The following is a 27396-nucleotide window of genomic DNA, read 5'->3' as shown; positions in this document are numbered from 1 at the left end:
GCACCCAGGGCCGCCCCGCGGGGCCGGGCCGGGCCTGGCAGCAGGCGGAGCGGAGCAGAGCTGCTGGTGCTCGCCATGGCGCAGTACACGAGGGCGGCTGCTGCCGCCGTGGCCATCATCCGCCTCCGCAACCCACCCGTCAATGCACTGAGGTAACAGCACTGGGTCACCCCCCGCCCCGGCGTTGGTGGCCGGTGTCCTGCCTGCCTTCCTCCATCCCTGCCTGCGCTTTGTTTTCTTCTAGCCTTGCTCCCCCTGCTTTCCTGTGCAAAACCCTTTCTGCTGAGGCCAGCACAGGCTGTCCTTAAATTCTTCCAGCAGGGAGCTCGCCAAAGGGGTTTGCGTTCCTGAACAAACGCTGTCAACCTGGCTGACTCCCACGGAAAACTGCCAGATGCTCTGGAGCTTAAACGTCTCTTTGCAAAAATCAAGCTGCATTTTTCCATGACTTCTCTTCCCTTTATTGTGATTTCTATTGATTTATGCAGCAGAGATGTCAGGCTTACTGATCTGTACTTCCTCTGATGTCCCCATTTTTTAAAACTTAGCACGTTTCGCATCACCCTGCACTCTCTAAGTATGAAGGTGATGCTTCCAGTAAGAAATTACACACCGTCATTAGTAGTTCAGCTGTTTGTTCCTGGAGAGCCTGGGTGAAAACAGCTCCTGCTTTAAGGTTTGCTGCTGTTCATTTTATTTCTGCATTCCACGTGCTCTGCAGCGCTTGCCCAGCGCTCACAGGCAGGCTGGTGTCTGCACTTCCAAGTGAGCACAAGGGTTGAAGCAAAGGGCTTTGTAAATAGGAGATGTGGCTGAGCAAGGGGAGCTGGCTGCGGTTCAAGGAACAGCAGGAGGTATGAGGCAAGAGGTGAGGCTGGATTAGCCCACGGGGAGGGCTGTCAGAAGACTAGGCAGGTCATTTGCTTTTTTAAAAAACGTTAAGGAATCGACCTCTGAATACTGCTCTTGACCAAGCAAGTCCCCAACCACTCTCAAACACAAGCCAGAGGGAAACATAGTCAAACGCAAATGTATAGTCACCGCTGAAATTTTAGTTTCTCAGATGCTTGAAAAGGACATATATGTTCTTCTTTAAATAGTTTGGTCTAAAGTTTGTGTGTTTTTCAGTTAATTTAGTCCTAAGGAGCACATAGACCCTTTGTAGCAGCTGCAGTTGAGCCATGCCTATAGTGTACATTCAATGCTTTTGCAGGAGCCAGAAAATCCACTGCAGTTATGCTCAACTTCTCTACCAGCAAGCTTGTTAAAAAGAAGCCGAGAGAGACAAGAGCATGAGCACGATATATCAAGGCCGTATCAGCTGCTGCCACAAGCTGTAGCAAGCTACATTGCTCTGCAGTAGCTGCCAATGCTTTCTCTTCTTTTGCAACACATTTGACAGAGGAGTGAGATGATTTTCATGTCCCCTGATAATTATCTGAGAAAACAAACTTGGAGTAGTTAATGAGATCAGCTGAACCAGACTCATAAGGCTCCTGGACGTGCCAGGTGCAAAATGTCCCTTGGACCAACTTGTGCCTAAGAGGTAGGAAAACTAGCCTGACCAGCCTAGGACAACTTCCAAGCTCTTCCCACAGTGAACTTTCCATCCTTACTGTGCAAAGTACAAAATACACAAGTAAACATACATGCCCAGGCACCCTTAGCTGTCTCTTCTGAGCAGTCTGTGATAAAACCCCAAGTGCTCTACTTGCCTTCTGCCTTTGAGCACCAGCAGCATGTATCTGCATAACAGCCTCTAAAATATACCTCCCTGGCTCTATTCCCATTTCCCAAGCTCTTCCTCCTTCCTCCTGCGCAGGGCACAGCTCCATGACACTGGAAGCCAAGGTTGGTATGGTCGTGGTCCTGCTCTCCCTCCACGCCACGGGAGGGAAAAGCCACTGTAGGTCCATTAGAAAGGCAGTTGCCATCATCACTGCCCCCCACAGCTATTTTCTGCCACCCCCACTCTTCTATCGGCTGACAGCCCCACGGCAAGAGGGCCCCGAGAGGCCTGTGTATTTTACCAGTGTGGACTCGGTCCCTAATGGTGAGCTCCACAGCACCATAAGGCGACTTAAGCTGGGCCTGCATCATCCTGGCTGTGGTTTCTCCCAGCCTGTGCTGTGCTAGCAGGGACCACACAGTGAGTCCGTTCAGGAGCTAACGTGCCCAAACACTAGCTTGCTTTTGCATTTCACTCAGGCCAGCTCTGTGTATCGGCTCCCTCGGCCGTTGCACAGGTAGAGGTGCTGGCGTGAGAGACAGAGTAGGAGTACGGGGGTGCAGATGAGAAGCTGCAGTGCTTGAATTTAGGTCAGGTTAAGCTGCTGTGAGACCTAAGCTCGAGACATGCCTCTGGTCTTTGGTTGCACTTCAGGGGGACAGGACAGAGGGACTTGGCTTGTCCCAGTCGTCTTGTATCAAGCGGTTCGTCTGACAGTATTTCTACCTGGCCGTAAGCAGCTTCAGAAAGAAAACTCAGTTTGCATGGGCTTGTACTTTAATTCTTAATTTATTAAGAAGACCCACTGAATTTGCAAAGTGCAAGTGTGGAGGAACCACTGAACTCAGCTTTAACCAGGTTTGCTCTTGTAGTGAGACCTGTGTCAGTAATTATCGCATACTTGCAATCAGGCAGGTTTTAGCTGAGACCTTGAATAGCTGGGAAAGGTAGAGGGCACCCCATGAGCCGTGTGTGCCCCTCCTGCTTCTATATACGCTGTATACGCTGCTGTAGTGGAGTAGGTTTGTGATTGCTATCCGAAATGTTTGCCGAGGAAGGTGTCAGCAAGCAGTGAAGGCTCAGCGAGCCACGTCCCGCCGTCCCGACAATTTCATTTCATAGCGGGCACGGATGCTTTTTAAAAGGCTGGTGTGTTTTCCCCGCTCCGCTCCGCGCCAGCCTCACCTCTCTCTCCCCACCGTATGTGGTGCTCAGCGCTGTCACCAAGCGTTCACGCCATCGCATGCAGCTGTTAGCACTTTAGAGGCCGCTGGTGGGTAGGAATTTGCTCTTTGCCGTCTGACACCATCTGCTGCCATGTAGGTACCTCCCAGACAGCCCTTTCCTGAGCAGTGTGTGCTCACTGTGAGCACTGCAGCAGATCACCCCCATTTTTCTTCTGTCCTCTCTGCGCCTCTTCAGCTCTGTCTTTGCTCCCCCCTCCCAGACACTCTCCTTCGCTCCATGGCATGTGCCAAACTTTTTTTTTTCCCTTGATTTGCAGACATTTTATTTTCAGAGATCTGCAGTCCTAAGAGTCTCTGAGACCACAGAGCAGAGGGAAGGGATTAGACATGCAAGGAAGTGGGAAGCCTTTGGGGACAGGAGGAGGCTGCTGAAAAAGGAATAATCAATTGGCTACAGTGTTGCCAGGCCACTAATTTACAGGCATGATAGAGTAGGATGTGGCATAGGGGAGTGTATATGTGGGATTAAATAAAGGTAACAGCTTAAGAATCGTGACTGGAAAACCTTAGCATCCCTTTGGGTGGAAATGCCAGGCTCTGTCCACCTGCAAGGACTGTCCTGCTGACCTCCAATCGGGATAATGACCAGAAAATGTTAAATGAGATTAGAGAATGTGACAGTATAGATGTACAATATAGAGACATGGCAGTACAGATGTATATGGGAAATTAAGAGGCCTAAAAAAATATAAAGAGTGCACTTCAAGAGATGCTAAAAATTGTTAAAGAACTTAAAAAGTTCTTTAGATACATCAAAAGCAGGAAGTTAGCTAGGGAATTGGTGGGATTGCTTGAAAATATATGTATAAAAGGGGCACTCGGCAATTACAAGGCCATAAGAGAGAAGGGCAATGAACTCCTTGTGTTGGGAAGAAGTCAGCATGGCCTGTGTAAGAGAGATCCTGCTGTGCTAACCGGCTGGATTTCCTCGAGGACACAGATAAAGGCCATCCCATGGACACAACGTATTTATATTTCCTGCTTCAAAGGGTATTAGAGAAACCCAGTTACTGTAGGATTGGTGGAAGGGGTCTCTGATGGTCTGAAAGCCGGTTGCAGGACCAGAAGCAAAGGCTGGGTCTGGAGAGTCCTTTTCCAGGACTGAGAAGAGTCAGCAGAGGAGAGGGTTGCCCAGATCGCAGTACTGAGTGACCTGAGGAAAGGATAAAACAGTGAAACTGCTGAGTTTGCAGATTATTCGCAGTGATTTGGGGAGTTCAAATGCCACGCAAATGACAAAGACCCTCAAAAACCAGTGTGAATGGTCAAAAAGATGGTAAAAAGAGCTTCAGTGTAGAGAAACAGAAGGGAAGGTATCAAGGGAAAATAATCCAGCTCAAGCTTACAGGGTGCTGAGTTCAAAACTGGCAGTTTTGACGCAGGAAAGGAATCGCTGCCGTTGGCAGTTCTCTGAAATCACCAGCTCAGTGGCCGGGCCAGCTCCCAAACCCGCAAACTATTGAGCACCATCCGGCAGCATGCTGAGAGCAAAACTGGACATCAGTTTTCTGCCCTATAAAACACCTTAAATACTGCGTGCTTTTCTGGAGAAGGACATAGAGTTAGAGAGGATCTAGAAAGGGGATGGTAATTCGGGGGATGGAGCACTGCAGTAAGAAGGCAGCTGAAAAGGCCGAGAGTCATCGGTGTGGAGGAGAAAAGGCCGGAGGGTGGGTGGGGGGCAAGGTCAAGGTTTACAAAATCAGAGAGAAGGTGGATAAATTGAAGGCCTAACTGTTATTTACCAAATCCTGCAGTAATTGATCTAGGGGCATTTGATTAAACTGGCAGGAGATTGGTTTAAAACAGATCATGTGCATCTCTCCAGAGCGGTGCAGGGCTTGGGGAGCCAGATGGGATCGGCAGGATCAGAAAGGGATTAGACAAACTCACGGACAGCAAGTCCGTAAGTGGGTGCTAAAAAGCCTGGGTATGAGGTACGTGGTAACAGGCCTAATACAGGGCTTGCGGCTGCGGGGGGAGCACAAGGGGGGAGGACCAGACTTGCACGTTCTCCGTAAGCGGCATTTTCTGCTAGAGACAGTGTATTGGAGTCTGACTTCTTTAAAGGTGGCTGAGCTTATTTTCAGGATTCCCTTAAACTGCCTTTTTTTTTTAAGCAAAAGACATTTACATTTACAAATCTTCGCTAAAATATGAATAATATATAACAAATAATCAAACCCTCTTACAAATCCAGCACACCATCATTGCAGTGAGTAGAGTTTTATGCAAAATGGAAATAACCTGGTATGGTCACAGGCAAGAATATGCTTATATTCCGGGGTGCACATATTCTTTAACAGCACCTACCCTGCATTACTGAAATACTTAACATTGAATCATCTCGGCATAATCTCTTTTCTTAGTTAAAATAACATACATGTGGCAGAGCTGACTATATAGCAAAAAGGATTAAATATTGATTGAAATGCATATGGTGAATTTTTGCGTTGTTACTGTTAAATGAATGATACTGTCAAGGTAATGAAATCCTTATGCAAATTATGGTGACTTTTTTGCTTCTTTTACGCTCTAGCTGTTTAAAGTTGTGATACACTTGAGTATTTTTATAATTCTACTATCACACTATGATGCTTTCGTTGGAAATTATGTCTTTTAGTGCCAGTTACAATGTGTGAGTTACAAAGCAATGCGGCCTCTGTGCTGGACTCTAACATGTGCCCAGGAGAAAACCTATTCCTTTATCTTATGAGAACAAGTGGTTGCAAAAAAATCTGGCATTGCTTCCTTCTTGTCCCACAAAAAAACCCCTCAAATTCTCACCATGAAAAAGATGCAGGGAGGAGGAAGAAATATTTCTGCAACAACAGGGTCAACTTATTCTCTGGGGAAAGTAGTTCTGATGTATTAATGCAAGTAACACAGGTACTGAACTGTTCTTCTGGGGCAGCCTGAACGACTAACTTTTCTTCTGGCAGGAAGAGTGTATTGGTGCAAACGCTACGGGCTCCTAAAGACTTTCCGACGTAAGAAGCGGAGCCTGACGGACGGCACGACCGCGCTCCGTAATAAGCGCTGAGGGAAACAGGGCCCGCTGCAAGGCTGCCCTTGGGCGGACGCGGCTGCCGGCCCACGCGCGCGCGCCGCTGCTGCCTTCCAGCCGGAAAGCCGGCAGCGCCGGCGCCGGCTCGCGCGTGCCGCCCCGCGGAGCCGTGCGAAGGGCAGAGCGGGCGTCTGCTTCCCTCGCCGCCCGCAGCGTCGCAGGCCGGGCGCGGGAGGGCCTCCCCGGGGCCGCGGGCGCTCGCCGAGGCGGTGCCGAGAGCCGGCGCTCGCCCGCGGCCTCGCTGGCCTCCGCGCCGGCGACTTGAAGCGGGAAATGTTCTTTGTGGCAGCATCGATTCCCCAGGAGGATCGCTCGCTTGCCTGACCCTGGTAACTGCAGCCGGGGAACTTATTAAGCCCTGTGCCGTGTTTCAAGCGCAGTTTGGAAAACAAATGTCAGCCTCAAAATTTAGAAACCTGAATTTCAAGTAAGTTTGAATAAAAAAAGATTTAAACAAAATAGGGGTAGTTTCAATAGCTGTGCAAAATATTTTATCAGCGGCTTGTTACAGTCCAGCTTGCACATACACACATATATAGGTACATTTGTTGAATTTTGCTTTGTCAACTCCTTCTGGACAGGAATGAGGGCCGAGATGGATCGTGGATTTGATTCACCGTTCCTTGCTCCAGAAATCCTGCTCAATTACATGGGAGCAAAAGCTGTGTTTATTTGTTCCCCTTGCATCAACTCCAGCCTTAGATGATTAAACAAGATTTATTTTGTAAACTGTGATAAAGCTGCTTAATCCAATTCTCTTTTCTATGCTCACTTCCTATTTTCTAAGACCTTTCTCTCATTTTTATTAGCTGCTTCCTATCCCTCATTTCTTTTGGTCTTTCGTGCCATCCTGACCAGAGGTTTGTTACAGATAGCTGAGATTTCTCTGCTGTTTTATTTCGTTCAATTGCTGTGGGCAAAAAAAATTGTGGCATTTCCTTTGGCTGAGCTGCTGGTGCCGCAGGAGAGCCAGAGGAGATGGGGCTCAGCGCCCGCGCGCTCCTTGGATGAAGTCGCCTTCTGCCTGGAGCAGATGAAGGGCGTCTTAGAGGAAGGGCAGGCGAAACACCTGAGGTTCCCTGGAAAGAAATCTGGGTGCAAGGAGGATCAAGGGGGAGGTGTGAGAAGAGCTGCATGTGGCATGTCAGCAGTGAGGAGAGGAAGAGGCTGCGGAGGCTGAAAGCCTGTGTAAAACTTAGCCGAGTGCCCGGAAAAGCCAGGCGTCAGTCAGAGGTATTATCCACACATGCAAGATATACAATATACATACACTTACATATTTATAAGTGTGGGCATATGAACATATTAGTATATAAATATTATAAATATTATATATATGAAATGTGTATTAATATCTACATTAATAAAAAGCCTCATTTAACATGCTCATGCTCCTGCTTCTATATCCTGGCTTCTCTGTTGTCAATCTTCTAAAACAGATTATACTCTCTCTATATATGTGTATACACACACACACATATACATACATACATACATACATAAATATATATATATATGTACGTATATATATAGCTCATAAGCTTCATGTGCCGAAGGGACTTAAAGTCAGGTCAGATTTTTAAAAGAGCTGGTTTGTAAAAATACTATTTATATATTAATTAATGTTTAATTTTGAAGTTCTTTGTTAATTCTTTGCTGGCTGCATTTATTGCTTATGTCTGGAAAAATGTTCTGATGAGATACAAAAAAAGAAATTCGACTTAGTATTTTAGGTCCAGATTCACACAAGCTCAGAAATGGACTGTACACAGACCTCTGTGTCAGGCTGTTTGAAAGATCTTTCTTTATGCGTGGAGCTCATTTCCCTTTTAAAAAGTTCTTAGATTGTCAGTGGTTTAGCATTAATCACTTTTAAATTATGCTAAGCTGTTTTCCTCAAAATGCAGATGTTTAATTCATAAAGCCTTTTTCAAAAGAGCATTGCCCTGTGCTGTTTGCTCTGGAAGCCACAAGAAAACTCTCCAGCAGCTGAATGACAGGTCAGTCGTGACGAGCTCGGTGGCTTTTGGCACCTTCCACTGAAGCGAGTGGGAGTCTGCTGATCGGAGAGACCCCCCCCCGGCCAGGCGATGGCAGAAGAGCGGCCAGACGAGACTCGGTTGGACTTACCGTTCATTTTCACTGGGCCACCTGGTGTTGGTGTTTGCAGCACAGACCTCTTAGGAAGCTAACATAGTTGACCCTTATTCACTGAATCTTTAATTTATTTCAGTTTCACAGTTATCCAGGCATTGGAGGACGGACTGAAAAGAGCGGATTCAGATCCTTCAGTCAAAGCTATTATGATCTGTGGCGAAAATGGGAAATTCAGCGCAGGTAAGACGTTTTTCTTCAAATGTATGTTGGGAACAAGAGGAAAAATTGTCAGTCCCTCATGTTGGGAGGCTCCCTGCCCTGTAACACTGCTGGGAAAACACCACAAGTCCTGATTTGGCTGGAAACAGCCATAGGACAGTGGGCTGCTTCTACTCTGCTGTGCCACAGTTGCCAAACGGCACAGAAGAAGTGGGTCTGAGAGCCCCTCCAGGTCAGAAGTGAGCTGGTGCATGCATGCTAGAACAGGCAACAGCTTGGACTGTGTCTCCTCTCCCTGACATACTGGTGCAGTGTTGCCCTCTGTGGCTTTGTTTCTGCACAATCTCTGGACCAACAACTGGTCCAGCATATGGAATGTGCCTAGGATAGTGCAATGGTGAAGAACAGATCTTCTGTGGTTTTTGAAACCTGTGATGGGTTTCTGAAGCTAGGGAATTCCTGCAGCACTCAACATTGCTTGTTAGTAGTAACTTGAGCTTAATTCCTCCAGACTCAATCTCTTCTTCTTTATTTTATTATTTTTTTTTAAACAAGCATGTCTCTGAGAATGGCTGCAGAACTTGCACGACCTTTACAGGTATAACGTGTTTTTGTACTTAGCCTTCCCCTGAGCTCTCTAAAGAGGATTTCCTGCAGGATTTCCTGCAGCAGATCCCAAGAAAGGTTAATTCCTGTTAACCCCTCTCTTCAGGGACTCCATCATCTATGAGCACCAATGTTTAATGGCACCGAGGGAAGGGTCATTCCAGTCCCCACCTTCCCCAATTCCTCTTCATCTCTTTGTGTTTGTGCTTCCACAGGAGCTGACATTCGAGGATTTTCTGCTCCTCAACAGAGACAGGGTGTTGGCTTGGCCTCCGTAATCTCTCTCATAGAAAGGAGTGAGAAACCCGTGGTGGCTGCCATTGAAGGCGTTGCCTTGGGTGGAGGCCTGGAGGTGGCACTTGGCTGTCACTACCGCGTTGCACATGTGCAGGTAACGCATGTGGTGAACGAGGGAGGTTGAAGGCATCTGGAGCCTATGGATACGTACGGGGTGGGAGGCTGCTCATGGAGAGCAGTGGGGCAGAGTGCTTTGTGGGGGCTTTAGCACAAGAGCTGCAGCTGTGCATTTCAGGGTGCTCAGATGTTTTTCACCTATTGCTCTGCCCTTGCTATTCTGTCATTAGTCTTCTTAAACAGCTAATTGCAATTCCTTTTTAAGTGCAGAATTGATTTGTAACTAGTAGAGTAAAATGGCTGCACCAGCACTTCAGTAAGTCTAAGCATTAACTTGCCTTGGGTTTCAATAAAGCAGCCGTTACCCGATTTCTGAGGCAGACAGCTGTATCCAGAGCGGTGCCCGTCTCACTGGCTCACGCAGCCTGACCTGCTCTTGCTTACTTTTCTCCCCAGCCCTGTGAATTTTGCATTTCTTTCTGCTAGCAGCCTAGTCTCAGCAGGTGGTTGAAGCTCAGCTCGCGTGGACCGCTTGCTTTTTGACTCCCTTTGGGCTCAGGTTCCTCAGGAAACACTCTGACCAACAGACAGTTTTTTTTAAAGTCTTCTGAAGAGTGATCCAGTATTTCTTCAGCTCCCTCCCTTAGGATTCAGGAATGATGAACTGCCTTTTAATGGCACCTGGTCTCCTTATAGAGACTCATCACAGATAGGGGCATCCCCTTACCTTTGCAGCCTCTCCTCCATGCCTGCAGGGTTTGCCAGAATCCTATACTGAGGTAGTGCACATCACCCTATATGCCACCTCAGATGGATGCCGGAAAAAGCAGTCTTAAAATGATTTCAGATCTCTTAAGAACTCAATGGGAAATATGCAAATTGTGGGGTTTTTTTAAATGGCCGCAATATCTGAATAGATTTTTAAGAGAATGCAAGACACTGCTCTGCCCCTTTTCTGTTGCCATGGCTTCTCTAGTATCAGTCCTACCAAAGGTCAGGTGTACCAAGAGGCATTTGAGCACTGAAGGTCAGTGAAAAGTTCAGTATGAAAGTGTTAGCAATCTTCCCTTCACTAAATTTCAAAGAATTAGGGTAGGGAGATATAGATAACAGCTAGGTCACAGAGTGCCCTTGAGCATTTGGTAACAATGCTGACTGCCTGACTTGTCAAAGCTGCTCGGCAGAAAGCACCAGTTTGCACGTGCATCTCGGCCTGGAGGATGCTGTGGGCCCCATGGTGCTCCTCCGGCGTTGTGCTAGCACACACACCTTTGCTGAAGGGCGGTGCCACCTCCGCTGCCTTTGTACACAAGTTCTTGCAAAGGTTGAGCAGGCTTTTGTTTTAAATGTCTTGTGTTGCCGAAAGCGATGATGAGGTTTCTACACTGAACAGTGTTTTGGAGGCTTCCTAGAGGAGCAGCTTGTGAATCAGGGCTGCTTCTCTTTCCTCATCTCTGCTGAGTTCATATTTATTGTTCTTGCTAATCAATCAGATCTGTTGCTGAATCTGGCTTTGCTTTAGGCCCGGATGGGTTTACCAGAGGTCACCATTGGGCTCCTTCCAGGTGCTGAAGGCACTCAGCGGCTACCCCGACTGATTGGGATACCAGCAGCTTTGGATATAATCACAACAGGTAAAGTACTGTGTCTTGGCCTGGCTCTGAATATGAGGGTGTGGCACTGAGCTATACCAGCAATTTGGTCTAACGAAACAGGAGTTTTTGTTTTACACATATGAAGCTGCTTGAATTGAAATTCAGCTTGTCTCCCCTAATGATGCACTTAGAAAGGGACATGTTTATGTTCTCCTGAAGCACAGAGTTAGTATTGCATTTCTCCGTGCATGATGATGATCGCTCAGATTTGAAGCCAGCTACACAGCTGTTTGATCAGATGGAAAGGACTGAAATCACTTACAATGCCCCACCGAAGTCACTTTGTTTCTCTTTTTATCACAGGAAGACACGTTCCAGCAACTGAGGCACTGAAGCTGGGCATGGTTGATGAAGTTGTGGAAGACAACACAGCTGAGGCAGCAATTCACTTGGCAAACAAAGTGGTTGGTAAGGAAACAATTGTAGCAATGCCAAGAAATCATTGGTGAGGTTTCAGGGCAGAAACAAAGAGTCAGAACAAAGCCCACTAGTTTGTTCTACTCCATATGCTCCCTTCTTCTCCACTGGGTTTTGGAATCCGTACAGAAGAAAATTAACTAGCAAATTTGTTTTCTGTGAAATGTCTGAAGGGAAAAACTCAGAGCTGTTGGTGAACTGCAAAAATTCAAGTGAGGATTCAGAGAGGTAGAGATTTACCTGGAGTCCTCATGCTTCTTAATTGTATATCCAAACTCACATGACCTTGTGGTCTGCCCGCTCACTCACAGCTGATTTGGGGGAATATGTGCTCTTTCCATATAGTTTGGGATGACAGTCTGAGTTAGTATTGTATGTAGTTTGGTTGCCCAATTGATAATGGCTGATCAAAAATAACTTTCTCCTTCCAGTGGAGGGACTGGTATATCTTCAGCTGAACTTAATGGCCCATGAGTCCATAAGTGACTCTCCCTAATCCTTTAATGACTTCATTAGAAAATGGCCTGTGGAGATGGGAGGTATGTGAAGAAATTCTTTTCCACCCTAGAAGTAACAAGATCAAATTCACTGGAGTTAACATCAGAAGAGGAACATGCCCTGTGCAGCAAGAGGAGTTTCACCTTAAGAGAAGGCATGACATTTCTCCACTATTAACCTTCTTATACCCTGGGAGATGTGCACCTTTCAGTCTGTCAGGATTGCATCTGGAGCTCTTCACAAAAAATGCATGGAAGGAAGCAAAAAACTTTCCAGTCTTTTCTCATGACCTTTATAGGTGATGCTCTTTCAAGCTGGGGTGCTCTTTTCCTCCTGCAGTTCTCCTCACTAGAAACAAGATTTTTTCCTTCCCTGTAGAAATGCTTCTCCCATGCTAGAAGCTGAAGCAGCCTGAGCTTTGTCCTAGATGACAGTGCACTTTATTTTTGAGGTTGTTCAATACATGGGCTATTCATCTAGATCGGTATCTTGCATACTTCTTAGCTGCGACATGGGATTTTGCCAGACAGGTGCCAAAGGATGGTCCTTGGCTGGGTCTTCTGTAATAGATGTTCTTTCCTCTCACTGTGTTCAGGTTACCATATTTTTGAGTTTCATTTTTAATGAAGAAGAACTTGCAATGTAAGCAATCTTCATTTCTCTTTTCCCATATATACCCAACTATTCAAATACTACGTTTTAAAAAGAAACGAGTGATGTACTTTACTAGGGCTTACAAGAAAAGCAAAGACACTTTGGGTCGCTGATCTTGTCTGTCTGTTCTGAATGGGATTTCTCCATTTCTCTTTTCCATCTGTTGGGAGAGTAGTGAAATATTATTACTTTTCTAGGGAAATTGCCCCCCCCCAAAATACTATGTGCTCTCTGATGTACCCTCTGGCTTCTGAATGATGCCTTTTGTAATATACCACTATTGATGACAGAAAGAGTGCATCATAAAATGAGTAACAGATACATTGCTAGAATTGGCAAGCAACCTGGTGTAACTCACTTTTCGGATCGTACATGTCCACTGCCATTACTGGCAAGTTCCTCTTGTTTAGCTTCATCTTCACTGGAAATTGTCACTAGGAAGAAAAAAAATAATTCTTTCAAGAATGGCATAAGCAAACAAAGATCCTAGCTGGATGTCCCGCAGGTTCCCTGTCTCTTCTGGGCCTATTCATTATTTGTTGTAGCCTTGCCATCGGTTTATTGCTGTTTTAAGTTATGCCAGTAATAAATTCCAGTGTGACTGAGGGTGTTTCATATCACACTAGATACTGATTTGGATAGAACTTTAAAAAGCTGCTTTCAGACCCTTTCCAACAGCTTTACTGACATTTGCAGTATGTGTTTTAACAGTAAAAACACTGGAAAGAGTTAGTTAATCTGATTTCCCGCCTTCTTGGAAAATTTATCATTAAGCCCTGTTGCAGAACAGGAAAAGTTTTGGTGCACTATTTAGTTGCAGATTACTTGTCAAGATGAAAGAATGGGGTTCCCGGAGCCCCTACATTCATTTGGATCATTTCTGGGTTTGGCCTTTGCCCAAAGTTAGTATAATTCTCCTGCCATGTAAAGGCAAACCAGCACATCCAGTTCTGTATCTCAAGCACAAACGTACAGGGCTGCAGAAAAGATGTGACAGTCTTGTGTAACTGCTCTGAATTTTGTTCCTGTGTGAGTTCAGGTTTCAGTGAATGTTTTTCAGATGATGTTAAGGATACCAGAGACAGTTGCACAAACTCTCCCCGCCACCCCGCCATCACAGAAGTCCGCTATCTTTGTATGGCATCCAGCATTTAGTTTCCAATAAGATCTTTTTTTTTTTTTTTTTTTTTTTCATGTGAGCTTTGCAATTGTTGGCTTCTTGCAGAGCAGTTTGGCTAAATAACTAGTTCTGCTACTGAAGGAATTTCTATTTCAGGCCCAGGAGGGTTGTGCTGACAGATCAGTCTCCAAGAATCAATTCAGAAATTTTCTTCTAAACCTTTATCATTGCTGGAGCTGCAGTATCTAAAGGGAAGAGATCAGCCTCAGATGATTGGCCTTACTGAAGCAACGCTTCCTCAATTATTGAGTCAGTACGCAGTTGACAGAGCTACCTGCATGGTAGGTATGTCAGGAAAGCACCTCCTAATGAGGAACACCTTCCCGTAGTCAGCTCTGACTAAGCTGCTACAGGAGTACCCAGAGGGGAGCATTGAGTCTAAGTTCGATTTTCCAGTGAAAAACAAGAATTATATAGTGCAGGTTAGCCAGTGAGTGTATCCTCCTAACCTTCTTCAGACAAATTTGCCTAGTCAGAAAAAAAAAAAAAACTACACTTTTGCAAGCCTTTTTTTAGAAGGGAAGAAGGGAAGAACAGGCAGGAGCTAAATCTGCAGAGACAAGGGGGACGTTCTTTCATTAACTGCTCTTGATAATCACTGCACTAATTCAAAGCTGCATTTCATAATTTGTCCACTCGATGGCATCACAAAATTGAAAAATTTTCGTAATTGCTCGTGGCAGGCTGGAGAACAGCACGGGAGCTGATCCCCTGCGCAGCAGGCGTCATTGACGCTCCCCTTTTATAATCTTCCCTTGCTTTCTGATCACATCTGTTGATTGACCTCTGTCTTCTTCTCAGAGTATGAAAGCATTGTTGGCCTGCACAAGAGCCAAGCAAAATCAATCTAATTTGGGTTAGTTTAGGCCCTATCAGTATTAATTCTGTATGGGAAGATGATTATGAGCTTCTGACTGTAGAGCACTAGCAGCAACCGCAGAGGAAGGATGTTTCTTCTGAGTGTCAGGAAACCCACAGGAATAGCAAATGCTGCTGCTAGCTCATGGCACGTGCTAGCTTTAAGTTGTGACTGCTGGAGGAACAAACTCAAGTAAAACCAAACAGATGCCTTTGCTAGCTCCTGCGGACGGATGATACTCTTACCCTGCAGTACCAACAACTGAAACTGTTCATCATCTTCCTGCCTCTTTGATTTCACAAATCAAGCTGTGGGTAGCCTACACCGATCTCTTCTTTTCAGATTTGGATTATTTTTCTCTGCTCATGAACATGCTCCTGGTTCTTATTAGTATTGCAGCAGCAAAGGCGCCTTCATTTCAGGTGCTATAGAAATATTTAGCAAAACCAAAGGCCTTACAGCTCAGTAAGAGTTTCATTACAGGACTCTAAGGGGAGTTACTTTTATTTATCATTCTGTAGGGAACTATCTCATCTCCCCCATAAGTGTATTTGCACGTTTGCTATCTGAAGACTATGCTTAAAGACTCCCAGTAGCAATCCCCTTTACAGATCCTTTCCACATCATTAGAGATGTCACATGAAGTCTCCTGATCTGCCTAAGCAGTCTTATATAGCCTACCAGCCATCAGATCTGCTTTATGGGACAAACTTGAAATTTTCTTTTGTGACAAAAGGAAATCCGCTATGTAAGTCCTAATTTAAGGTCAGTGGAGGAAGAACATTTTCAGGTGGAAAAGATACATTTGGGGGAGGAAGGAAGGACTCAGAAATAATGGGACATTATCCTAACTAAAATCCTACAGCAGTAGTAGACACCGTGTTCACCATCAGTGCAAAAACATCACTTTGATGAACTCACATTAGAAGAGAAGCTACTTACAGAATGTGTGCTCATCTTCTTGTGGGTGCACATGTTCTCTAAAGGGCCTAAGTAAAAAGCTTGAACTCTGAAGACTGTCGCTCCAGGAAATCTGTACCTTCACTCATTCTGGAAACTGTGTCACTCTTAAGCTTGTCCTGTCTTGTAGGAAGATCTGGAGTCAGGACAGGGTCCTTGGTCAGCCTGATCGTGGTACTCTCCACGTTCCTGCTCTTGAGCACACTGTGTACAGCAGGGCACCAGATTTCCTGCTCCTGAACTTTCCACCTGACACACTGGCATTTTCTAGATCAGACAATAGCAAGAGAAGCGACAGCTAGATGCAAGGTGCCACCTTTGAGGAAAACATGGTCCTACGGCAGAGCTGATGTAATGAAAGCTGAGGTAACAAGGCTCTATTCCTGAGAGCTTCTCGGAGCAGCAGATACGGAGGTCCCCGTTGGAGCAGGCCCACCCACTTGATAGCTGCACTGGCAGAATCATGCTGCAGGAGCTGGTGCAACAACTTCTGGAGTTAGCTCACAGTTAATTAACAGTCTGGATGCTGCTATGATGACAGAAGGTTCTACATGAAAATCTTGTAATATTATGGAGATCGCCTGAATTTCTGATCTTGTTCCTCAGTGCTCTTTACCAAAGCAAGCTGCCATTAGGAGCAGGCTGAGTATAGACAGATCAAAAGATCTCCCAGGAGGCACCGAGGTTTGTATTTCTGAAGGGTATAGGAAGGATTTGGGTGTCTGAAACATAACTAATTTCTCTCAATTAAAATCCCTTTTAGGTATCACCATAGCAACCTGGGTCTGCAATGAGCCTCATGTATTTGTGTGGCTGCTTGATCCACCTCTTGCTGACACAGAAGCGTGAACTCTTCCGTGTTATTCATTTGGTCCCTAACCCATGCTGCAAGAGCTGTGCTCCTGGTGACTCCCAAAGGGAATAGAGGGACTCCTGCTGTTAGGGAAGAATTGAAGCCAAGGTGTATTTCCCAGTCTTTCACATAACTACCTGGCTCAGGACCTTGGCTGGAGCATTTCTGGCTAGCAAAGGGCATTAGGCACCAAGTACTAGGCAATACTGGAGGAAAACTGTAGCATTGAGGCTTACAGAAGGAGTAGATAGAAAAGCCTTCCTTGTGCGACAATGGAGAGCGGTGGATTAAGAGGTGGAGAAATCAAGGCAGCATCTGTAGCTGAGAAAAGGAGGAGGGGAAAAAAAAAATCACTGAAATCTTGCTATGTTGAGGTCTGAGAAGAAGGGACTTGAAAAACTGTAATTATAAGGGTGAGCAGAAAACTCCAGAGAAGTGTCAGACATTTTAATGCCAGACCCAGATTGCCATGTAAATCCTAACGCAATGAGTTCAGCAGGAAAGGAGAGGAAAAAAAAAAGAAAAGAAAAAAAGGAAAAGGAGGGGGACCACATTGCTGTTCCATGTAGACAGATATGCAAGTCTGCAGTGCTCCAGGAAGCGAGGACACTGGGCTGTTCAGTAACGCCTTCTCTCCCCCCCAGGCCAACCGCTGGGACCTCGCCGGCTCAGCCTGAAGCCAGTGCCGAGACTGCCCAATGCCGAAGCTGTTCTCAGCGAGGCTCTCGCGAAGGTGAAGAAGCAGGCCCGCGGGTGCCTGGCCCCAGAGCTGTGCGTCCGGGCAGTCAAAGCCGCGGCAGAGCTGCCCTTCGCAGAGGGGGTCCGCAAGGAGCGAGAGCTGTTTAACGTCCTGCTGACTTCCGGCCAGGCCCAAGCGCTGCAGTACGCTTTCTTCGCGGAGAGAGCGGTGGAGAAGTGGACAACGCCCAGCGGCGCTTCTTGGAAAAATGCTTCTCCTCAACCCATCCGCAAAGCAGCTGTGATAGGTAAGGGAACGAGGGAGCCACTCTGCCAACAGCGGAGTTGAATGGGCATAGACAGCATCTGACAGGGCTTTGCCATGGTAGAAGGTGGCCAGAGCCAGGGTGGAGCTCCCAAGCAGACACTAGCTAAGAACACCAGTACCCATCACAGGAAAAGACACTCTAGGCCTATAGGAGACGCATGGAAAAGCCATCAGCACTAACGGCCATCACCCATAGGTGAGCTCGGAGGCGACATTAGATGACGAATCACATCCTGCTAGATCATTATGATCCCACCTACCTTCCTTTCACTTCAGGGACCACTTCATCTGCCTCATCCATTTTGAACAGGGCTGCCAGGAGCCCTGGCTTTGCTCCACACTATAAGCAGGTTTGCAGGGAGTTCTCCACCCGGTTTAGCTCTGCACTGCAAGTGTTTACGCAAAGAATCACTCAGGGATGTACTAATACAAAAACGTTTTGACAGCTGTATTTTAAGAAAACTTCATCTCGCTGGGATCCACTCTTGCCATTCTGTAGCCCAGCAAGATAATGCCTTCATTAATTTTTTATAAGAGCAATTTAAATAAAACTCTTTGATGCACTGCTGAGATTTTTTTTTAAAAAAATCTATCTTTCAGCTCTGCCTGTTGATAGTAGCACTCAAAAATGGTTAGACAAGTAATGGAGCACTTGGAAAACATCCATCCTGTTTTAGAGGAAACTCACCAGACCAATACTGCTCCTCCCCAGCTACTTGTCAGGTCTCAGTCTCGTGCTCTGCAGTGTGAGCTCGCCACAAGCTCATTTCAGGCCATGGAAACACTTAAAGTGCCCTTCTTTTCATTAACTTCAGCAGGTTAATCTATGTCATTTTTAATGAATACATTTGAACATTGGTCCCACCAACCCTGTGAAGAAGGTATGGATGTCACAGCATTCAGGTTAAATTTCGCAGTAAGCTATGCTTTTTATCCTGTGACTTGCAGAGCACAGGACTTTGGACATGTGCAAGCACAGACAGTTCAGCTCTGCAATACTGTCTTTGGCAGGAAGAGCTTGTGTTGAGTTTTGTAGGAATGACTGGCTAGCAAGAATTAGTGGTTAGAACTGGCATTTTTTTTGCTATTTAATGATAAATCATGATAGAATAAATAAGACATTTGCAAAATTCCAACCCAATGAAGAAACTGCCAGAAGAGATAGCCTGAACAACTAATTAGCTTATTTTAGTGCTGCGACTGAGCTGAAGTGAGTATATTAAGGACAAATCCAGTCTACTTGAAAGGCTCTAGTAGAACCACAGCTCATGCCTTGTTTCTGAGCTGAACTAGCTGGGCTACATCTTCCACCCATTGGATTATGCATTTGCATCTGTGTGTCAGACAGGTTTCTGAATTCTGGTATTCCCTATTCTCTACCCCAAGATTTCCAATTCCCAGGTAACTGGTTACAGACAAGACAAAAGCAAGCGAAAAAAAAAAATCCTGCTCAGCATTTCTACAGTAAAATCCAAGGATCACATAAATCACATAAACCTGCCTCCTGTTACTTATCCTCTGTCAGGGAGCAGCAAGGGCAGCTGCTCCCCAAGGGACAGAGAGCCAGGACACAAGGGTAACATCACCTTATCACAGTGAGGAGGCAGGCTGGACGTCAAGCTGGGAAGTCAGTTCTTGGGTCAGGATCAACAGCGTCAATGACCACAGGCACAACCAAGCACCGGACCGGACCGGACCGGACCGGACCGGACCGGACCGGACCGGACCCCCCCCCCCAGCAGAGAGTAAGGGCCACAGGCTGAGCTTAAATGGGCTCCTGGGCCGGTGGGCAGGCTGTGGGTGGAGGCCCCAGGTGAAGCTGCTTAGGGCCATTAAGGCTTATCAGCATACTCAGGGTCCTGATGGCTATCAAAACTCCTAATTCCTTTTCTGAATCATCCCTTCTATCAATATAGCCCTCAAAGCCAACAGTTACAGCTTGCTTGCTTTATGCTCAGTGTAGTCCTTGTCCTTCATTCGCTAAGTGACATCTCCCGTTTTGAAGGTTGCTGATCACTTCCTGGCAGTACTCAGTCCCTTGCCATGTGAAATATCACTGCTCTCCACCACCTAGTTCTTTCTGCCACCCCACTGGGCTTTTTCTCCTTTCTCTGGAAGGTTTTCCTCCTAGCTTGCCTTTCAATATCAGTGAAATAGCAAGTTCTTTGCAGGCAGATTTAGAACATGCCAACACAATTGCATTTTTTCTCTCAGACTGCTGTAACACAAAGCCGCTCTCCAGTCAGTGCCATGCTGTACACGATCTCACAATTTCACATTCTTAGTCTCCCGCACATTCTTTTAGCACCATAAATCAAAATCTTAGGGAGGATTTTTGAGGGCTTGACATGTTTTGAAAGAGTGCTGATCCTCTCTGTAAGGCACTGAGTCTACACAGGTCACCCAGGGTCTCTCTCTTTTCACTGCAGAGAGGAAGGCTCTTAGGGCAGGATCTTGCATCCGTTTTGGGTGGTCAGAAATCATGCAGCGCCCCTTTTCCAACAGACACTGCGCTGCCAGTTCACTAACTAAAACTCTCCTGCATTATGCCGCTGCTTTTGTCCTTTATTGCTGCAAGGTGGGAAGGGACTGAGAAGATCACTTCAGTTTCCTCAACCTTTGGTACCTTTTCTGTAGGCACAGAGGACCTTTCAAGTGTGGAAGCAGTGCTGGGAATGCTAGGGGAGCCTTGCTGCATGGCTCCCCTGCCTGTCCAGCATTAGCAGAAAGTCATTGCGGGGAGTAAGTGCATCACTTGCTGCTCATATCTTAATGTAGATTCAACATCAAGGATTGTCTGTCATTTTTGTGAGCACACTTCATAGATAGCCTTGCCAATGGATTGGCAACTGTTCCTGTAGGGTCCTGCCTTCCCACCAGCTGGCTTTGTCCACAGTGTCCTCACTGAAAGACTGATAAGCAGCGGCCCCCAGCTCTGTGGGATCCCTCCCGTTACTGGCTTAGCTGTCCTTGGCTGTCTTCAGCCACACGTGTGGTCACCTAGTTCATTTGCTTCTGCTTGTTCTGCATTGCCAGCTCCTGTCTCTTTCCCCTTTCCCTAGTTCCTGGTCACCCAGAAAGAAGGTTCCTCTCTCCTCCTCCTGCAGTCTTTCCACAGCACCCTGCCTGCCTTCAATATCACATTATTTCTGATGGAAATTAATCCCCTGAAATAGAGAAAGAAGCAGCTCCAATTTGCAGCAGTCTACTACCTTGTTATTTTTAACGGGGGACTGGAATAGTCTTTGCATATCTTTACCAAGCTATAAAGTATTATTTCCATTACTGGCTTTTTAAAGTCCAAATATTCGGTACAGTTCAGTGTATTTTCTGTAGATTTGTGTTTCTCTAGTATGTGTGACTGTAGATGAGTTGTTCTACATGTATTTTGAGGTTGTCTGGTTTGAATCTTGTTTTTATAAATTCTTAAATTAATTTTGCATGTTTTTTTTCATATTCTAAATACTTCATGTGACAGATCAATAATTAACAATCATTATTCTCTCGGCTTGCCCAGCAAAAGGATTTGTCACATGCATATTTGGCCTGAAATTAAATGGGTTCAAGGGTGGTTTTATTTATATATCAAAGCCACATTTCACAAAAAGACCAGAAGGGAGATCGCTAGATGCTCTGTTCTTGTGTCTGAAGCAGATTTCAGTCCTCTGCTAAAAGCTGTGCCATTGGCAAGACAGCTCTGAAAACAGCCCCCCGTATGGAAGATAGGAATATAGGGGAGTTATTCAGTGTGATGGTTTGGGGGAAGTGAGAGCTCAGGTCTGGCTTCCTTAGCTTGACACTACTGAGAACTGAGCATACAGTAGAAATCAGTGCACTAGCTCCTGGCTGTGTTTCGGTCTGTACAGTCCGACCTGGGCACGGGCCACTTCTCCGTCTCCTTCCTCTGCGGCCTTCGGCACGTGCAAGGCCCCATGATTCCCTACTGTTTTTTCTACTCCAATGCGTTCTTCCCCAAGATCGCTAGTCCGTAAAATCAAAATGGGAAGTCCTCAGAAATGCTTCTTTCCCAGCTAAATAACTCCCTGGGTTTTATAGCCCCGTTTTAGAAAATCTTTCCGGGGGAAGTCGTGCTGTGCAAGCTCTAATGTAATAAAGCCCTTGGGGCTTTCATTACTCTCTCTGCCAGCTTCATTAAACATCATTTCATACAGGCCACTGAAGAGTTATGTAGTAAGTTGAGAGACAGATTTTCTAGGTCAAAAGCAAGCTTGGCAAGCTCATATCTTATCTATAAGCCTATTCCTGTGTCCCAGAAAATGAAATACTACAAGTATGTATGCCTTTCTGTCAAGGGGTGGCAAAAACCCAGATGGGAATACTCATACTACACATCAGGGAGAGCAAATAGTTGAACTGGCTAATGCCACTGCAGAGCTTTCCTTGAGAAGAAAGTTGGCAAGCCTCTGCTCAGGGAAGGGGTTTTACTCCAGGAGGAAGCAGCTTGCTCATATTGTGAGCGAACCACAAAAGTTTCAGTCACAAGACCAAAGCTGAGAGGAACAGGAGTTACTGAGGCCCGCAGCCTGTGAGCTGCTTTTGCAGCAGCGCTTGGCAACTCTAGGGAGAAACCTCCAGATGTCTGCGCTGGAAAGAAAAGAGAATTCAGGAGAGAGCCACCAAGGCTTGGGATGTGCCGCGGCAAACCGCTGGTGCTTGAAGCCCTAGTCCTTCACCATGATGTCTGAAGAGAGCCTCAAAGACGGGGCTAAGCTTGGTGGGGATGCAAGAGGTGCTGCATTGCCATCCCACGCTGTCTGAGAAGACAGCAGTGCTTGTAGCTCACCAGAAACAGGGGAAAGCCCTAGCAAGCACCCTGCATCCACATCCAAGCCTTCAAGTACTGTTCAAAGTGAGAGGAACTGCTCCTGTTTGTGGCAGGGTTGTTTTTTGTTTTTTGGGGGTTTTTATTTTTTCGTTTTTTTAGTTAGAAAACCATGAGCAATGAAATACTAAGAATGGATCGATTTTTTTCTAGTCTTATTTTCAAATTAATTTTTGGTAGTATTTGATTATGAAGTAACAGATCTAATTTCCTAGAGAGGAACTTTAGTGTTTACTTGAGAGCGAAATGGTTGTTTATGAGCAACTTGCCAGATAGTGATGTCTGTAGAAACGATACTCTTGCAGCTAAGCAGGGTGGGTTTTAAATATCTTGTGTGTACACAAGCTGTGCAGGGGCAGAACTAAATCAAGGGTGTGTTGCTTGCAGGAAAAACGTACTACCTTGCTTGACCTTGGTTGTTGGAACTTGTTTAACTGATGATATAATTTCAGCTCTTCTTCATAAAGCTGCTTCCAGCAAATGTTTTAATCCCCTTGTTTCTATTTATTTATTTAGCTGATTGACTTTTGTTTGTAAACCTGGGATTTAAAAAAATATCATTTTTATAGAATTATAACAAACCTGTGCTTTATCTAGCTGTTGCTTTATTTGGGATATTCATAATCCTGACATTCATATGCTTCACTAGCCTCTTGGGAATGCTTTGCACTTTTAAAACTGGTAAAATTGTGCTGGCCTTCTCTTACTAGATTGTATTTGCTTAGCCCAAAAAGCTGCAGTTGAGCAGCATAGCTAATGTGGGTTCAGGCTCATAGGAACATGTAAGTTAGTGAGGCATTTCATTTAACACAACATAGGGAAGACTGGTGGAAAGGCTCAGAAAAAGAGAAGCGATCAGGCCGGTAACCTTCAACTGGTAGTCCCAAGGGATACAACCTGGGAATAGTGCATTTATGGATCTTGGAGAAAAAATGTTGCTGGAATGTTGCTGTTCAGCTGAGAGCCTAGACAAGAGCTTTAGCTGCCTGGTTGGACAAGGACGACTGTGTCTTGGAGTTGTTACAGAGAAAGAACCTTCCAAAATAAGCAATGGCCTGTATTTGAGGACTTAGAAGGCTCCCAGTGGACAGAGAAGCCCAATATAAGAGTGAATATCACACAGAAGGGTACTGGTGGTCCAGACTGATTAAAAAGGAGATGGAGAATGTTGAGAAACGGGTTAAGAACACGGTGTTAGCTTCATCCAGTTTGAACTGACAATGAGAGATACATGAGACACTAGCGAAAAAAGCTGAGGTTTCACTTTAGGCAGAATATTAGAGCAGATCAGTGTCTGAGGGCCTTTATAGAAATAGCAACTGAATTTGTGTTTACATCAAAGATTATGCAATAAAGTGCTGAGGGGAAAGAGAAGGGAGACAAAGCAGAAGCTTGGAAGGAGAAGGGAGAAACCAAATCTCCGCACTTCACTGCAGTGAGACTCCCCCCGGGTTTCCTTTACCCATAATGTTCTGCCAAGAGGGCCCATCAATGATCATCTGACTCAGGAGAGAGGAGCAGAGAGGCCCTCACACCCTCAGGGTGAAGCTTGCTTGTGAAATCATCTACTAGACGTCAATGCCAGAGCTGAAGTTGAAACTCAGGTCTCCTGTCTGCCATTCCCAGGTTCTAACTCTTAAATGATGGTGGCTTCCATAGGAGGAAGGACATTAATCATATGGTCCACATGGAGTGATCTCTGTTATTTTGTCACCTCAGAAGGACATTAGCTTGCCTTTATGCTATTGCTTTTGAAACATTTAGGGTTACTGAAAGACAGAATTCACCTTCCATTTTCATAGTCTTTTTTTCCTCCTATTTGTGTACCTCTCATTTTGCATTGACTCCTACTTTTTATCCTGGAGACACGAAAAGAAGTGCTCTTACTGAGTGATTAATTGTAACAAGTTGTGTTCGCAGCCTCTGATTCTGTCTCACTTTTCTCCTTAGGGTTGGGAACAATGGGCCGAGGCATCGTGACTTCTCTGGTCAAGGCCAACATACCTGTGGTAGCTCTAGAGCAGGATCTGGACTATCTGAACACGGGAAGAAAAGCTGTGATGCTCCTTTTGGAACACGAGGCTTTGAAAATGAAGCAGAGTACCCAGACCCTGGATTTCCATAACCCTGCACGTCTCCAGTTCACTGTGGACTTTGAGGCATTGCGGGATGTAGATCTAGTTATCGAGGCTGTGTTTGAGAACATGGCTCTGAAGAAGGAAATATTCCATAAGCTATCAAGAATCTGCAAGCTGGGGGCCTTTCTGTGTACGAACACATCAGCCCTGAATATTGATGAAATAGCTTCTGCCACGAGCTGCCCACAGCAGGTCATTGGCACGCACTTCTTCTCCCCTGCTCATGTGATGAGGCTATTAGAAATAATCTATGGGCGTCACACATCCCCCACCACCATCGCCACTGCCATGCAGCTTGCCAAAGCACTGAACAAAGTTGGAGTGGTAGTAGGGAATTGTTTTGGGTTTGCTGGGAACCGAATGATGCATCCTTACGTACAACAGGCAGTTTTCCTTTTAGAGGAAGGAAGTAGACCAGAAGACGTAGATCAGGCTCTTGAAGATTTTGGGTTTAAGATAGGACCTTTCCGAATGTCTGATCTTGCTGGGCTGGATGTGGGCTGGAGATCCCGGCAGGGCCAGGGCCTCACTGGTGCCTCACTACCTCCAGGAACACCTGCCCGCCAGCGGGGTGGCCATCGCTACAGCCCGCTGCCTGACCTTCTGTGTGAGAAAGGCAGGTTTGGCCAAAAAACTGGAAAAGGCTGGTATCAGTATGAGAAGGCTGGGGGCAGGATAGCCAAGGCAGACCCGTGGCTTCACAACTTCCTGTCTGAGTACAGAAACACCCATCACATCAAGACCCGCTTCATAGACCAGGACGAAATCCTGGAGCGTTGTCTCTTTCCCCTCATCAATGAAGGTTTTGACATCCTGGCTGAGGGAATAGCTTCTGCCCCAGAACACCTTGATGTGATTTACATCAATGGCTACGGGTGGCCAAAGCACAAGGGTGGCCCCATGTTCTATGCCTCCACCATTGGGCTGCCTCGCCTTCTGGCTAAGCTCCAGAAATACTCCGAGGCTCACCCAGATGTTCCCAGCCTGCGACCCAGTGCCTTTCTGAAGAAGCTGGTGGCTATGGGGAACCCTCCCCTCAAAGAGTGGATGTCTAACGTAAGCCGGCAGAGCAACAAGCTGTGACTTCACTGACACCCACTCTAGAATTTCAGTGGATGCTGATCCCATGAAACCGGTGCTGTAATTGCACCTGCACTGTCTTTTCCAATCAACACCAACGTGCTACAGGCTTTGGTAGATGTGAACAATGTTACTGACCTTCCTGGGCCTTTGCAGAGAAGAATAAATTTACCCAATGATTGCTTTCAATCACCAACTCGCTGCAGGTAACTACAGCCACCACCCGTTCTTCCTTCTCACCATCGGCCACCTCCTTTGCGTGTTGCTGCACAAAGGCCCAGCTCATTCTGCTCTGCCTTTAGGTCTTCACAGCTGTGTGTTCCTTACAGCCTTTCTCTTGCCAAAGGAGGGGAGCAGCATCTACCGCCCATAAGGCAAATCATGGTGCAGGGCAGCAGAGAGGTGGTCACAGTTCCCCTTCGCCTGGCTGGATCTAACAGATCCAGGTCCGGATCTTTTTCCAAGTTTTTTAAGATCCTCCTCCTGCAGCCTACTCCCAAGAGGGATTCCCTGGCTCTCCTGAATACGGTCTGCTGGGGTCTGCTCCCTTCCACTGCTGGGGGAGAGCTGCACCAGGGCGCAGCGCCTTTCGGATGTGAATCCTATCGAGAAGGAGAGGGCTGCTGAGGACAGGGAGCAAGGGGCAGGGCTGGCACCGTCCCTTCCGCCCCGCTGCAGAAGCTGTGCTAATAACCGACAGAAGAGCACACGGAGAGGCGAACGGCTCGAGGGCTGCGCAGGCGGGAAGGCTGCTGCAGGCGCGCGGGGAGGCAGGGAGCCGAGCAGGACGAGGGGGAGCCAACCCTGCCCCAAGCTTGGTGCTTTGGGGCAGTCCCCTCCTGCTCGTCTGCGGCGAACGTAGCCTCCGGTCTGGGGTGGGGGAACAGATAGGCCAGAGTTCCCTTCTCAGGAAGATAAACACTGGATGACTAACTGGTGCTTTTTATTTTAATAAAACTGTTTTGATTATCTAATGTCAGATTATATGATATCATATGAGATGGTAGAAAATGAAAATGTGCTTGTTCTTCCTGTATAGATATCTCTATCGCTTCTCTGCCTGATAGCATAGATAATTTCCCTGTTCGCGCAGGCACTTGTGCTCGAAAAGGCTGCGTGGTTGTTTTTTCTACATGTAGCTTCTTCTGCCCTTTATCTACCCCTGTCCTTCAGCGGCCGCAAGCACAAAAACAGGAGCAGAAAACCTTTCAGCAGCCGAGAGCCAACGGCAAGTGCCTGGTCCCAGGAAGGACTTTGTGCTGGGACCGGAGGAGGAGATCACTCTAGGCCCAGAAAACTGCCACCAGTTCCCCCGAGCCCCCCCGGCCCCCCTGCCCAGAGCCGGCCAGCGTCGGCCGCGTGACATGTTACACAAGAGCCCTGGCTGCTGCTGGCGCTGCGGCGTCGCCGGCGGGGCGGCTCCGGCACCGCGCCGGCGCCTCGTGCCGCCGCGCTCGCCCTCCCCGGCGGGGAGCTGTGCAGTCCCTGCTGGAGGGGGACGCCGGGCACAAGGCGCGCCCTTCCCGTGGCGGAGAGACAGTGGCGCCGGGACGCCGCCGAGCCCTGCAGACCTCTGCCCCGCGGCCGAAGCGCCGCTCCTCACCGGCAGCGCTTCCGTGCTGGTGCCTTTGCCGGGGCCGTTGCCCTTCCCCTCGGGGAAACGTCCGAGGGCAGAGGCTGCGCACGCTCAAAACGTCTCTCCAGCCAGAAGTTCGCTTGTAAATCCGTATCGACCAAAGCAGCGGGGTATTGACTTTCGGCGTGCTTTGCGTCCCCCGCGCCCAGCAGCGATGACCCAGCAGCCGCAGCGCCCCGGTTCGAGGCCCGCAGTGCCCGTTGCTGCGCAGCCCCAAGGGAAGGCGCCCGCCGCGGCCTCCCGGGTCAGCGATCCAGACGACAGGCTCGCCGAGCCCCCGCGCGACGTGGACGTGCCG

At 47.0% G+C, this 27396-nt stretch overlaps 1 protein-coding gene across 1 annotated transcript; it reads left to right on the top strand.

Moving 5' to 3' along the window:
- Window positions 1-74: 74 nt before the first annotated feature.
- EHHADH (enoyl-CoA hydratase and 3-hydroxyacyl CoA dehydrogenase) lies at window positions 75-26396 on the top strand. Its single transcript, XM_062582721.1, has 7 exons — window positions 75-152; window positions 8277-8380; window positions 9181-9356; window positions 10842-10953; window positions 11278-11382; window positions 17040-17381; window positions 24195-26396. Exons 1-7 carry the CDS (start codon window positions 76-78, stop codon window positions 25463-25465), a joined length of 2187 nt encoding a protein of 728 aa, XP_062438705.1. The 5' UTR covers window position 75; the 3' UTR covers window positions 25466-26396.
- The last annotated feature ends 1000 nt before the right edge of the window (window positions 26397-27396 follow it).

The sequence above is a fragment of the Rhea pennata genome, chromosome 9, assembly GCF_028389875.1.
Source record: "Rhea pennata isolate bPtePen1 chromosome 9, bPtePen1.pri, whole genome shotgun sequence".
NCBI lineage: Eukaryota > Metazoa > Chordata > Aves > Rheiformes > Rheidae > Rhea > Rhea pennata.
The sequence above is the reverse complement of the archived record's forward strand: the minus strand, read 5'-3'. Positions and strand labels throughout refer to the sequence as shown.